Raw genomic sequence first — 14,757 nt, 5'->3', positions numbered from 1 at the left:
GCAGTGGTGTTTCAGTCCAGGGTGCTGCAGTGATGCTTCTCCATCAGCTCCTACATAGACACATGGAGCTTTCCTTCTGAGAAGAGGACAAGAGATCCTCACCCACCAAGCCTCAGTCCCTGCAAGGAGGAAAAACTCAGAGAAGTCACCCAGACAGCACCACACAGAGGCAGCTTAAGTACAATCTATATTATCTCTATATTTTTTATTTGTCATCATATTTGCTCATTTCTGCGGAGTATAACGTCACAAAGACCAAAATAGAGAGCGGCTTGTCGCTGAGCTCACATCAGTTAAACACAATAGGTACAAAACTAGGTGACTCTGTCTTATTTATCATACTTTTTTTTCAGTCATTTATATACAAAGAACTACTCTATATGGAAAAATAATAAACAAATCCCATGGGTATGTTACATGGTAAACAAAAAAGGAAGGAAGGAAGGAGAGCGAACGCAGGTGAGAGACAGCAGCTCCAAGGGTCTACTCCTGGAACCAGCACATTTCTTGGGCTCTGGGCTACCATGAGCAGACCTACAAGACCATAGATGCCTTGGCCTTCTTGGTCTCAAGCTCTGGATGTCATATTTGTTCCTCCAACACAAAGCGGCTTTAGAGCCAGAGCTTGCTCTGGCACTTGCCGGTCATGACGGAGAGCAGGAAGCTCAGTGATTGCTGATTTTGTGTGATGTTAAAAAACATATATATATATAAAAAATTATAAAGTAGGGCAGCTGGCTTGTTGGGTACTAGCTCACCAAGCTCCTCCAAAGGCAGCTGGTGCAAAAGAGTTATACTTGAAACCATTACACACAGGATGCTTTGAGAATATCCAGATCCTCTGCACAGTGCATGTATATGTATATATATATACACATATATATGTGTGTGTGTGTGTGTGTATGTATATATATATATATGCAGGAGACATTTCAAAATAAGTTCTAAGAAATGCTTCTCTAAGCCTGGACCACCTTCATGCTCAATGGGGCAATCATACAGATTTCAGCCACCAAAATGCAACAAAGACTGGGGGCAGTCACCAAGTGATACTGATCAAGGCCTGCAAATGCAAAGAAAGGGGAGGATGGGATCATGTCCCATGCCTCACTTTCCTAAGAGAGAAAGTAACATCAGTACCTTGCATTAAAGGACTATTAATCAAAGCCACAGAAAACAGAAGCAAAGTCTGTTCAACCTTCAGCCCTGCTTTCCAGACAGCTTATGCATGAGATTTTACACCAAGCCCACACAAAGCCTGGCAGAGTGTGTTTGCATGTTTAATTAAGCAGTCACAGACTTAGGAAAATTAATAACCAACTGCATGGCATTGCAGGATGTGTGTGAATGGGGAAATCCAGCAGCAGCGAAGCTGCTGGATGCACTGACCCTGCCTCCAGCTTCCTCAACAGTACTGTTGCACCCATCTGCTTCATCATCTCCCAGAAACATCCCAGAACAGGAGGAGGCACTATCCTTAAGCTTTTCCCTATCATCCTCACAGCAGGGAGAAAACCTGCCTCTCTTCAAGCCCTTCTGCCCAGCTTGGGCAGAAGTGCTGAATAAATTAGGTGCTCTTCACTCACTGTCACTTCTGAGACACTCAATGAACAAGCAGATGGATTAGGAAACAAACAGAAAGGTAAATTCCAGGCAGCAAACCAGACTCCAGTTCTCCTATCAGAACAGCAAGGAGCAATCCAGAATCACAAAGGTCTGCTCTTGGCAGGGAAGGGGTCAAGCAGGAAAGGAATGGAGAAACTACAGCTGAGCACAGCAGCTTGCTCCAATCTCTCAATTTTTCTTCCTGCTTGCAGGTAGGAACATCTGAGCTGTAGCACTTGAGTGTGCTACCCACTTTTCCCCTAGATAAATTTAAGCAAGCAAGAGAAATTTCCTGGTCCCTGGATAGATCTACAGAGGGATCACTTTCATTTTGGCTCCACTAAGTACCCATGGGTTCATCCAAAACCCAACAGAAGCAAGGGGAAGCTTCTCCCACTTCTGTGGATGCTGGTTCTACTCTTGATAGCACTGCAGGTGCAGCAGAGCCTGTGAAATGTGCAGCAGCAGCAGCAATTGCTGCCTGAGAAAATAAGAGACAAATCTGACCAGCCAGGTCATGTCAGGTTTCAAGTCTGCTCCACCTTCCTCAGAACAGCTAGAGAGATAAAAAACAAAGGAGTGTGCAACATTCCTTCCTGAATATTCCAGCCTAAGGGTGAAACTTGTGTAGCTCGGAGAAAGTCAGTGAAGATGAGCATGGGGAAGAGCTACCTGTGAAAGACCAGGACCTGCTCTGGCAGCTATCTCTAAGGGGCAGATGTGATGCTGGGGGACAGGAAACAAGAAGAAAAACTGGTTTTGTGTTTACATATCTTCCCTTCCCAAAGAGGAGTGAAGGGGCCAGAGCTCTACAAACTTCCACCATCTATCATAGCCAGTCCTCAGTCTTGTTAACAGGAGACAGATGCTCCAGGGAGGCTTCCTGTCACAGGAACGCCAGGGAGATGGGAAGCTTGGACACCTGGTGATTAAAAAACTCCACCCTTGTGAAAAAGTAATTCCATCCCCACTGAGCTTCAACAAGCTTTTATAGCAATTGAGGATGCAGGGAGCCAAGGAATGTGAAGAAAGCCCTGTCCTTTTCCCCTTTGCTCCCTCAAGTGACTCAAGGACTCATAACCAGGTGCTCAGGAGGGTGAGGACAGATATTCCTTACTTAGCACTCAAGGCAATGGCTATACAGAAAGACCAGTCTCTGGTCTGGTCCTCAGGAATGCTTATGGCTGCATCCCCATCCTATTTCCCAAGCATCACAGAGATGTTAGTGCCAAGGAGTTGGGGAGAAAAACTGTGCCTACGTCAACCATTCAGGAAAAGAAATAGAAAGCAGTCAGGTTGTCCTGTTAGAAAAAAAAAAAAACCAAAAACATTTTTGGCTACAACTCTAGGCTCTGGCCAGTCACACTCCACACCAAGCTGAGCAGGCGTGGGAAACCAGAGCCCCAAACTCTGGAGTTTTGCTTGAATCAATTCAATTTGATTGCTGCTGTAAGGGATGGGCTTGAGCATGGAGTCCTGGCCATTCTGCCACCTCCACATTGCTCATCGTGTCCGTACCCACAAAAGCTAATGGGAAGCGCCCACTTCTGCAATCTTTACTCTCTAGGAAGTGATATGACTTGTGTGTTTCTGCATTAATAAATTATTAAAAATAAAATAAAAAACCAAAAAACCAGAAGGAAAATGACAGCCTGTGCTGGCAGTTTCCACTCCTAGAATTCATCATCGGAGCTCAGCAAGAGGGTCTTCTCGTTGTCACGGGCACCGGAGCAGCTGTGGGAGCGCGAGATCACGTGGCTGCCATTGCGCCAGGGGGGACCGTGCTCCAGTGTCGACTGTTGGGTGTACTGCTGGTAGGCTGGAGAGAAGTTGTGGATCGCATCTTGGACAATGTCATGGGGATTCATGGTCTCCTTGAGGCTGCTGGAGATGCTCTTCATGGGAGCACAGCGACCTGTTTGGGGAAGACAGGAAGGGACACGTAAAGAACACTGCTGCCTTCCCCACACCCCTTAATATGGTGTAAGGAGAACAGGGAACAAACATGCAGGTCTAGATCCCGTAGAAGATGTGTTACAGACTTCCTTAAGCAGCTGCTGAGGAAATGCCACACAAATAGTGTTGAGTTTTACCAGTGGTGCTCCTCAACCCAGCCACTGAGAGCCAAGGGAATCTACCACAGCACCAAATGGGGGACATACCATGGGAACGGGACACACCCACAGTGACAACCTCCACTACACACTATTAGTGCTGGCCTGGGTGTGCAACAAATACAGCCAGGTAGGGAGGTGCTCCTCTAAACACTTTCAGAAGACAAAAACTAAGTAAATTCTAAAAAATATAGGAGAAATGGCATCTGCCATTCCACCCACTAGAAATTAAGACTGCTAGGTGGTACCAAAGTGCCCATGGGAAAGGCATCATACAAGTAAAAAGCAACGTAAAGTAAGGAAAGGAGGGAAACTGGTGGTACTAGAGGCAGAACTACCCCAGGTGTCATGATGATACCAGGAAGAAAGCAGCAGCTGGAAAATGTACCACCCGACTGCTAAGCACAGAGGGAAGCTGTGTCTCCTTCTAGGAGATGCCATGTCTCATGGCTTCTAGATTCCATTTCCAGTGTGGGCTTCTGGCTCTGCTCCATTATGGGATGAGCTCCCCAGAGAACCAAAGTATGCTGATCATATGTGGCAATTATAAAAGTGAAGGGAGGCTGGGGTGAGAGCAGCTCCTTTGGGAGCCTGCACAACTCTTTGGAGAGAGATTCCCACAGCTCTGACACAAATGCTCTAAAGCTATGCGTTAATGCCCTCGTGGCTGTTACACTACTTATAATCCCGACAACCCTAAAGCAGCTGTGTGAGGCGGTGGAGTTACAGACTTGTAAGGAAAGGGGAACAAGGGACAGGGGAAGTTGTAGGCAGGCTGGGAATCAGGAGAGAACAGCATCCCAGCTAAAAACCAACTGAGACAAACACACAAAGCATGCTGTACCTACCGTATGGCCCATATGATGGAACAGCTGCATCAGGGACCAGTGGCCAAAGCAAGGGAGAGATAAAAGGAAGAGGAAAGAGACAGAAACAGAGAAAGAGGAAATAACAAGAACTGAACAAGGCCCACCGCCAAAACATTCCCCACTGTACTGATCTGTAGTTTACCCTTTCATCAACCACAGATCTCATCTCCCAGGTTTTTTTTCAAAACCTCTGGGGCTGACTCAGATGGAGGGGTCAACTACATCAACACTGCCTGAGGACTGCTGTCTTCCAGCACCTCAGCCCAGATCTCCCCAAGAAGGAAGGAATCCCTTTATTTGGAAAACACTGCACAGAGTAGGCGTAAAACCCCCTTTTCCCAGACATAAAAGCCATCTTCCTCTTCCCCAAAATAAGAACCTTCCTTATAGCAGCCCAGCCCTCAAAAAGTCATTACAGGAAGGTCCTCCTCCTCCTCTGTGACAAACATATTGCCAAAGCACAGCCTCATCTTCCCAAGCCAGATTCAAAACAGAGCCTGTTTTAGGCCCTGTCCCTCCTGCCTCCAGTCTTGCACAATCTGGAGCAATGGAGTTCCCCTTTGGGGAGATGGGAAGAAGGACAAACCCACTCCACCGAAACAATGCAACACCTTACAGCCCTCAGGTCTGCAACAAGTTGTCGTGGGTGGCATACTGGAGAACTGAAAAGGGAACAGTGCAATTCAGGCAAGGTTTCTGCCCCAGAGAGTTGTTGCACAATGAATCTGTTCAGACACCACACAGGAGGGGATGTGGTGTTTTCCAAGCTATCGAGTTGGGAGTCATATCAATGTGCTGGCTGCCTGAGGGATGGTCTCCACCCAGTCTCACTACCAAAGAGACAAGCCATATTCACTAGCATACTTCCTACCTTGGGCATCAATTCTCTTGTCCACGTACACCTTGTATGTGAAGGCATGGCGCAGGGCAATGGCTGCAAAGAACATCTCCACACAAATGATGAAGTCTTGATAGCCAGCAGCTACTGTGCCTTCACCCACAGACACATCAGCAGAGTGGATTTTGGGGATGGCACCGCACTTTTCTAAGATGGCCAACAGCATCCCTAAACAAAGTAATAAGCTCATAAGTAAATGTGCAGGAAACATGGTCTCACAGTAAATGCAAAGAATGGAAATAGCTGTTTGTGCTGTATGTCCTCAACGCAACCCCACTCACCACGGGGACTACAGAGTGGGCTACAAACACTCACCTATAGTCACTTGTACAACGGAGAACAGAAGAATAAAATGAGACAAATACATTTAGGCAAAGAATGTTCAAACACTGATCCTCCTCTATTCTCAACTGACACATATACTGTGGAGCTAACTGCTGCAGGACTTTATCAAGTCCAAAAGAGTAAGAAGAGTCAGATATTTCTGTAAGCAATCCTGTGATCTCAGTGTTGCCCCAAAATAGGTACTTTCACACAATGTGCAAGAGGGCAATCCACACAAAGAGTCAAGGTATTTGGCTTATTTACAGTTCTGCATAGAAAGGGGTGCTGGCTGGCAAATCCACAAAGCCAGCATGATGACTACCAAAGCTTTTTGCTATTTATACACTTTAGCAAACAAAGCCACTAATGTTCCTTGGCTAAAAATTACTTAATTCTCTTTTTAATTAGTATTCTGCCTTCTATTGGTTAATGATCCTCTCTCTGTTCATGCTAATTAGTCTGCATGATCAGTCTGTCTTTCTCTCCTTTCGAGTCGGTGGTTTCTTGGATCAGTGGCCATGATCTCCCCCTGCCAGAATTACCTCTTACTCTGTTGGAGCTGATTCAGCACAGTTTCTGAGCTGTCTTTATTAGTTTCTTCCTTATCTTGGGGGTTTTGGCAAATGTATTTGTGGCTTGTGAATTCTGCACTCTTAACGTCCACTATCTGTGGTACATCCTTCTTCCCAAGCTTTGTTAACCTCCCCTGAGGTCACTGAAAAATGTTGATCCTTAAACCTTAACAAGGCAATTCTACTGTCAAGTAATTTGTCTTTCTAACACCTGGACATCACTTGGAGTTAGTTTGTTAGCTGCTGTTTCACAGATTAAACCTCTTTTCTTGTTGGTTGGACTTGAAAGCATACAAAGATCAAACACTAAAGAACATCCTTCCTTAAGAAAATTTTGATATATTCCATATTTTGCAACATCAGCACTTGCACTAGCTAGAACAAGAACTGAAGTAACAGAACTTTTCATTTAAGCATATTAAGTGTTTTTTGACACACTGCTGCAATAAAGAAGTTTCTCCCTGTCCACAGCTTGGTGGCTGAAAAATCTCAGAGAAGACAAAGTGCATGACCAGATGCCTCAAGATGATAAACTAGTTTGTCTGTAAACAGGGAGGATGCGCTATACTCCAACAGCCTAAATTCCACCTAAGTTCCTACTCAATTAGTCTTTGAAGTGCAACTCAGTAAACTTAAGTAGGGCATTGAACAGGGAAATGCTTAGAGCCAATTAGTCAGAAGCACTAAGCTTAGGTGGAATTTCAACTTTCTGACTGTTCATGTGTATGAATTCTGAATGTCCTTCTCCCGGCGGTGGTTCTGTGGCAGCACACACTGCATCCAGCCAGCTTGCTGCTTCACATACATCACAGACACACCATTAAAATTTTATTTATAGAGCACTAAAAAAAGCACTAAAAATTTTTAGATGTGCCGCTTTAATCAATAAAATGGCAGCATGCAGATAAAATGTTGGCAGCTTGTGCTTTATGACTGTTTCAGGAATGCAGAGGACTCTTCAGCCTATCAGCTGATTTTGCCAGGTACATATTCCTTTGCACACACACACACACAGGGATAATAAGGATTCAGGGGCATATAAACAAAAATTAAACTGAGCAAAACAGGTTTCCCAGAGAAAAGCAATGAATGACTATAAACCAAATGGAATACAGAAAGACATTCTGTCTATTAGTCAACATCTGTTCTATCAACTCTCGTGTCTGAGCCCCTGCAGAGAGCTCTCTGTGCCTACCATGGGAAGGGAAAAGCAGCTCACCTTGCCAGAAGGACAGGAAGATGACAGACTTCACCATGAAGAACTTGAGGACTGGGCTATAGGGACTGAGCAGCTCACGTGTGGCAAAGTAGAAAAGGAAGAGGGCATACAGTGCCAGGCTGACAGAGATGTTGTAGATGATCGTCACATAGAGGTAGCCACTGGTTACACTGAAAAGAGAAGATATATATGAATGCCTGAAATTTCAGCATGATGTTTTCCCCTTTCCACTGTCAATGGAGAGTTCCAAAAATCCATTTCCTTCCTACCTCCCTGTCCCATTCCCACCCCCAAAGCAAGGTAGGGCTACCTCTGTCTTCTTTTCTCATACACATCAGCCCATGTAGTCCCATCTTTTCTCATGACTCAGCACACACAAGGACAAAAAGCAAAGCCAGGCAGAGAAGGGGCAGCCAAATCTTGCAAGCTAAATAAACAGACTTACTCAAAGTCACCATCCTGGTACTTGCCAAAGGCCTGAAGGATGACTGTGCTGATAGCCATGAGGGGCTTCACCACACAGAACTGCAGAGTGGCCTACAGGAACGAGAGGGGAGGAATGAGAAAGCAGGTGGTGCAAGAAGACAAGTTGTCAAACCAGTAAGCACAATGGAGTGTCCACTGGGACCACTCAGCAAGGCAACACAATCCAGCCCCAGCAAGAGGTCTGACTGACCCTGCCACTTGCTAATTGATTGCGCTTGAGGACTGCAGCACCCAAAAGGAGATGAAGGAGTTTCAGAAGATGTACAACTGCTACCTACTTGTCCAGAATGGAGAGAAAAACCTCTCTGTAGGGTTGCTCCTAGAAGCTGCTCAGCCCCGCTCTTTCAGAGCTGCTTTTCACAGGCTGCACTGCACTACATTTATGCACTGTAACAGTATGAAAAACAAAAAATCCAACCCTGTGCTATGGCATAGACAGAGCAAGTCTGGCAGGGACAGTGGGGAAGGAAAGCAAACTCCAGTCCATAGCTGTCACAAAGTTAGGCAAAAAGATCCCCTAGACTGGAGGGGAATCCCGCTGAGTAGGAACTTTTGACAACTGCCACAATATTAAAGCATTTTGTAAACACAGCAATATGTATTGCCACACACAAGTTAAGAGCTATTCTGTGTTGTCATCCACATGACCTTTACTGAATCTCCCCAAAGATTCTGTGGCACTTGGGATCTGCTCTATCCATTCTGCCTGTATAAACTATTGCTCCTATTGGGACAGAGTGTTCTCTCAAAGCCACCGCATTCTTCAACTTTCTGCAGATGTTGAACTTCAAAGTCCTAAAAAAGAGAAGACTTATGGCCCTAAAAATGTCTCCCTGAAGAGATGTGACCCGTGTCTCCCTTAAGGAGGCTGGAAGAGCCTGGGTAGGTGCTGACTTGTGTGCATGTGGGGAGGGCTATGTAAAGAAAGAAGGTAAAACCAAACAGTAATAATTGCTTTGGATACGATGCAATTTGTTAGTGGTCATAAGACTTCAAGGAGATTAAAAACCCCAGCACATGCCAGTTAGTGAGTCACTTTAAATATGTGAACTGGAAAAGGTCAAGCTAATTGGTAAACAACTCCATCCTCTGAGCTTCCCCTCCTTCCGATTTGGGGACATTTTAACCATTTCCCTGCAATCCAAACCACCATGTACTATTTTTAGCTGCTTCCCTAGAAGATGCTATAGCATATGGGAAGCACATGGATGGTGTGTGACCCATGTGTGAGGGTCACCAGACAGAGGCCCAGCAAAGAATCTTGATCAAGACATCTTTAAGGAAACAAGCTGTTTGGATTTCACACCACAAACACCAGCACACTGCTGGAGGTCCACAGGCAACACAGGCAGACTGACTGACCCACAACAGGCACCTGCCTGAGAAAAGTAGTGGGGGGGCGGTGTGAAGGTGGTAAGAAAAAATGTTTATAACATGCAGATTCCTTCAGGATGAAAGGGATTGGGAAGAGGAGAACATGGGCAGGTGGTGATGGAAAGCAACAGAAGTGCCGGAGATGATGAGAACAGGGCTAAAAAGGACAAGGTGTTCCTTTCAGCACATTCCTCTTCCTGATCAGCACGGTGGTGGATATTGCACACATCAGCACTGACATTTGTTCTATTGCCCTTTCACACCAGCTTTCCCAGGATTTTGCTTTGAAAGGTCTTCCTCAAAAATCCTGGAAGTCTAGAAGTACCAGAAAGTGAACCTTGACATCAACAATTTCTCACCAAGACAATATTTAAGTTCAAGCCAAGAAGGATGGAAGTATTTAAGCATCTCTTTGCAATACACCTCCCTCACAGCCTCCACAGCAGACTTAGCAATTAGCAAAGGGTAGGCACGAGTAGAAAAATTGCTGCCAGATACCAGCAAAAGAAAAGCAAAATATCTACCAATGACAGAGTTGCCAAACAAGCTGGGATCTGTGAAGGTCAGCAGAAAAAAATCACACCTTCCCCATTCCCCAAAGTGTGCTTCTAGTCTTCACTGTTGTGAACAAACTTTCCAAACACAGACACGTGCAACCCAGGTGGTGATAACTGCAAGAGGCTGTGGGAAATGAGAAGCAAGAAGTCTACGGGAATTTATTTCTCCAGCATTCATTCACTTTCATGGGTGTTACATCTGTTTACAATATATTTAAAAGGTAGAAGTTAACATTAGGAGCAATAAGAATAGGTAATGCAGTGAATCAACCAAAGGGTGTCCAGATGAAACCCATGAGAAACAGCTGAAGCAACATATTGGGTTCAGACCAGAGAAGAAAAGTATCAGGCAGGAAAACAGAAAAGCTGCAAGGACAAAATATGGGACAGGGACAAACAGAACAGACAGACAAAAGAAGTGCTCCTTTGAAAATGGCCACTTGTGCAGCACAGCTTAACACTAGATATTACCATGAGGCTGCACTGTACTTCTGATGTTTCTGCATATTGCCAAAACACAGAAGATGGCCCATGATGTTCAGGAGAAGCCAGGGCAGATATCTAGACCTGCTGACTGAAATTACAATGATCTGAATTCTTTCAAAAAACCAGACCTGCCTCACACTGTCTCCACAGAAACCTCCTGTGTTAGTTTCAGCAAGTGAACAAAACCTTGAAATTCACCTGCTGTTTCATGACAGCCAGAGGTGACTGACCTGCAAGGCGCAGACAAGGGCTGTACAGAGGTTTTTCACCCGCCCTCGACATACCCAGCTCAGCACAGACAGACACACATGGTGAGCAATACTCGGTTCCTCCTACAAATCAATGTGTCATGCTTAACCTCCACCCCCTCTTCAGCTCCAAACCACAACAGCAGCACTGGGAATTCAGCAGAAATTACACAACTGTGGGGTGTCTGCGACACAACACAGACATCAATTTCTTAGATTTGAGACCTCTGTAATCCAGAAAGGAAGAGTTTCTTCCTAGGATTAACATCAGTTCCAGGAGAGAACTTGTGTCTTAAACTAAGGCCTTCCTGATGTGGAGTTGAGTAGAAAATGTTAAAATAATTCTTAATATGTTAAAATCATTCTTAACAAACAAACCAACCCTGAAACACCTCCTCTTCTCAGCAGTCTGCAGGCCTCTCAAAATGCTATTAGAGTCCCTCTCAAAGATCTCAGAAATGCAGCAGAAAAAGGCACCATTGCCACCCCCACATACTTAATTTCTGCACAATGTCCCAGTTCCTCCAGCCCATACCTGTTTGCAGAATCTCAGGAATCCAATTGAATATGTCTTTCCCCACAGACAGCAAGTCCCATACACACAGCTGGACCTGAAAGAACCAAAACAAGATGACAGAGCTGACAAGCAAGATTTGGGCAAGACTGCAAGATTCGGGCAAGACTGCAAGATTCCTACCCTCTTTATCTACCTCTCTGTAGCAAAGTTGCATGAGTGGTGCTTTCTCCAACAATGACTGCAGTTATGGCCATACCCTCTTTTAGAGACATGGGTAAAACAACATCCTGACTATGCATTGCAATTTTTTTTCCCCTGTCATTGAGTAGCATGGGGAGAAACATAGATCCTAGAGGAGACACACAGTCAACTGAAGACCAAAAAGATTCAAAGGAGGAGAAGGGAGTAAGAAAATAAATAAAGGAATAGGCAGGTGTCCAGAAAAACTGTGAATCAGTCCAGCTTGCCTAAGAGGATGTGATCAGCCTGATATGTCTCAGAGCAAGATACTGGTAAATCATCATCATCATCCATGCTGCCCAGTTCCAGCAGACGTTTGCCACCTGACACAGTTTTTCAGGACAGGGATAGAGAAATAGTAGATGGGCACAGAAGGAGGACAGCGTCATGCTGTAAGCACAATACTCACTCAATTGGTTTTCCTCTGATCTCAGACATGATGGAGCTCTCCCCTCCCAAGTACTCATAGCAGAGGCTGAGAAAGTTGTATATTACAAAGGCTGCAAAGACATCAATCACAGTAAGATGACAACCAACTTCAAAACAGGTGCAAGGACCAAGAGTACAGGCAACAGACCAAACATTAGCAGGGACTGCTTATGCAGCACCTTTCCCTTCAAAGCACTCCAGATTTTCACCGCATTTATCATCCTACCTCAGCACGCACAAGACTATCTGAATGGGAGTTTGGCCAAGCTCCCAGGCCAGTTCCATGACTCATGCCAAAAGGGTCACAGAACCATTTAGAACTGTGGTCAGTCTCTGTTTTATTTGGCATCTGTAAGATGCCATTCTTCACAGGGTTCCTGTGCATTATTCCAGGACATTACACTGGTACTAAATAATCTGGAAAAGGTATCTCTGATCCATCAGCCGTATGTTATCTCCTGTATTTAACCTTTCAGCTGACGAACACAGTTCGTCATCAGTTTATAACGATCAGTGAAACTCTGTTTTCATGTCTTGTGGGGACTTTTGCAAAACAGGCTCTGTGCCTCATTTTCTCAAAAAGATGAAATTTCTTGTGTGCTGAATAAACTTCTCCTTAGACCACCTCGTTTCTGTCTTCCCCAGCAGCCTGGTACAGATGACAGACTGACCACTAACACTCTGCCCCATTTCAGTTCCCCATAACTACAGATCTATCTCCTTTTCATGGGATCTGAACTCGCTTATATGTGCATGAAGTGAGGCTGTATACACTCAGTCTGCCACTCTCTTGTTATAATTGCTGTTGGACCCTCAAAGTTGTGAGATTTTTTTAGGGCAAGGACTGTACTTCTGTATTTGTCACAGACAGCACTGGGGAAAAATGACAGACCAGATGACCCTTCTTGCAAGACTACTATGGTCACCCGCATCTGGACATTCCCTCGAATGACAACACCCAAATCTGGGTTTTGCCCCAAATAGCTGGGATAGAAACAGCAGTCTCAAGGAACTTTAAAATAAGAACAGAAACCTAATAATGTACAACACTGAGAAGTTATTCTCCCCAAGCAGCCAATTATTAGACCTGAGGTCAATTTTTCCACATGAATGATCTTCCAAAGTCAGACAAATTCTTCTATATAAGCATCCAAACTATGCCCTGGCAAAGAGATACTCCACGCTTCCCAAAACACTTATAGTCTCAAAACATTGTACTTATGGCGTGTAGACGTGTCTAGCTGGCAAGACTGCTACGGCACATAAAAGCCAATGGTATACATGCTTCTATGTATGTAATTGGGATATTGTTATTCCATCTGTAATCCCTATTATTGAATGAAGTTCACACAGTAATGATTTTGCCAGAGCTTTAATTAGGACAGAAAACACCAACCACGGAAAACTTATTTAAATAACTGTGGTAATCCCTTTTGCCTTCAATATTCCAGCAACTCAGCTGACAGCTCCCAGCACCCAAAGGAAGAAAAGATGAGCTTTTCCTATTGTCCTCCAGTGACCCCTGCCCTCTGATGTGGTCATTACAATACCAGTTGCCCATTCCCCAAGCATCAGGGAAGAGATGACATCAGAGGAAGAAAACAAAACAAAACGGAGGAATATCTGTCCATTCATCCCCAAAAGAAGCATTAACTAGCAAAGCTCATCTCACCAGCAAAGAACTCTTCTCCCATTCTCAAACCACACCCATCAGATGGTATTCATGGTATCAACATAACAAAAAAAAAAACCCAAACAATCTCTATTTGTGTCAGTGTTTCTGACATCCTAGTTTGTACAGAAGCAGTCACATAAAAGAATAACACCAGAAGAGGCTCCTCCAAACACACACTACAAAATACAGTCCATAAATGGCTTAAGAGAGCTTTTATAATTTATTAGTAGGGTCTTCTTCCACTATTCCCTAACAGCCCACTTTGCAATGTAAAATCTTTCCAAGAAATAAATAAGGTGGATGGCAAGAGAGGGAAGAGGACAAAAAGGCTGTTTTGAAGCAATCTCCAGAAAAAGTGAGGGAGAGAACCTGCTTTCCAAAGGTGTTTTCACCTCCACTTGTAGTTGCCTCACACAGGCCAACATGCCGAGATGAACTCTGGAACATGGGCAGCCTCCTGAGCAGATGCTCAAATGTTTGCAAACTCCCACAGCTAGAGAGGCAGAGGAATAGTGGCTGTTGCTAGGAGAGTAGCAGGCTCCCTGCTAGACCTATATACAGGCACAGGGTGGAGAAAGAAAAAAGCCTAGGCCCAAACAAAGATGCTTTCTTGCATCACGTGTGCACATTTGCCATCTGCTGCTGCATCCAGAGCATTGTTGTGGACATGAAGGAAGGCCTGCTGCTCCCTCCAGCTGATTCACTTGTTCTCATGGCCAGGGGCAACTCTCTGCAATGCATATCTCACCAAAACACCAACTATTTAGGATTTAATGAGGATATGGTGATAAATTGTCCTCAAAAGGACATTGCTAAAGTGCAGTATCCCCTGCTGAGTGGGTAGAGGCTTCTTTCAGGATGAGACCAGGAGGGAAGTAACAATAGCATTTACAGGAAAGTAACCATTTCCCTGACATACAGTGCTAATGGTATTACTGCAGCAGATAGCCAAAACCCAGCAGGTACTCATCCTGAACGTGGCACCCTCACTTCTACAGGACTCCAAAGCACTTCATACTTCACTGGCCCCAGCATGTGGCCACTGGGCTACCCTGTGCAAGCACACAAGTGGCCACAGGATGGGACCAGAACAATACATTGCTAACAAGCTGCAGCAGGAACACAGGACAAGGCAAGTGTCTGG

The 14,757-nt window shown here is 44.9% G+C and overlaps 1 protein-coding gene across 4 annotated transcripts in view; it reads right to left on the bottom strand.

The window, feature by feature from the left end:
* Window positions 1-174: 174 nt before the first annotated feature.
* Window positions 175-14,757, bottom strand: part of TMEM184B (transmembrane protein 184B) — a 30,605-nt gene continuing 16,022 nt past the window's right edge. For 3 of the 4 annotated variants that reach the window (XM_015627693.3, XM_015627695.3, XM_015627694.2), the window contains exons 4-10: window positions 11,919-12,009; window positions 11,288-11,363; window positions 8,047-8,138; window positions 7,602-7,771; window positions 5,460-5,654; window positions 4,568-4,591; window positions 175-3,520 (exon numbers count right to left, since the gene is read on the bottom strand). In XM_015627693.3, coding sequence (XP_015483179.1) covers window positions 3,279-3,520; window positions 4,568-4,591; window positions 5,460-5,654; window positions 7,602-7,771; window positions 8,047-8,138; window positions 11,288-11,363; window positions 11,919-12,009 — 890 coding nt within the window. In that variant the 3' untranslated portion in view covers window positions 175-3,278. The remainder of the gene's footprint in view (window positions 3,521-4,567; window positions 4,592-5,459; window positions 5,655-7,601; window positions 7,772-8,046; window positions 8,139-11,287; window positions 11,364-11,918; window positions 12,010-14,757) is intronic. The other variant, XM_015627692.2, reaches the window with a different exon arrangement.

This window comes from Parus major, chromosome 1A (assembly GCF_001522545.3).
Source record: "Parus major isolate Abel chromosome 1A, Parus_major1.1, whole genome shotgun sequence".
NCBI lineage: Eukaryota > Metazoa > Chordata > Aves > Passeriformes > Paridae > Parus > Parus major.
This window is presented reverse-complemented; position numbering and strand designations above follow the sequence as displayed.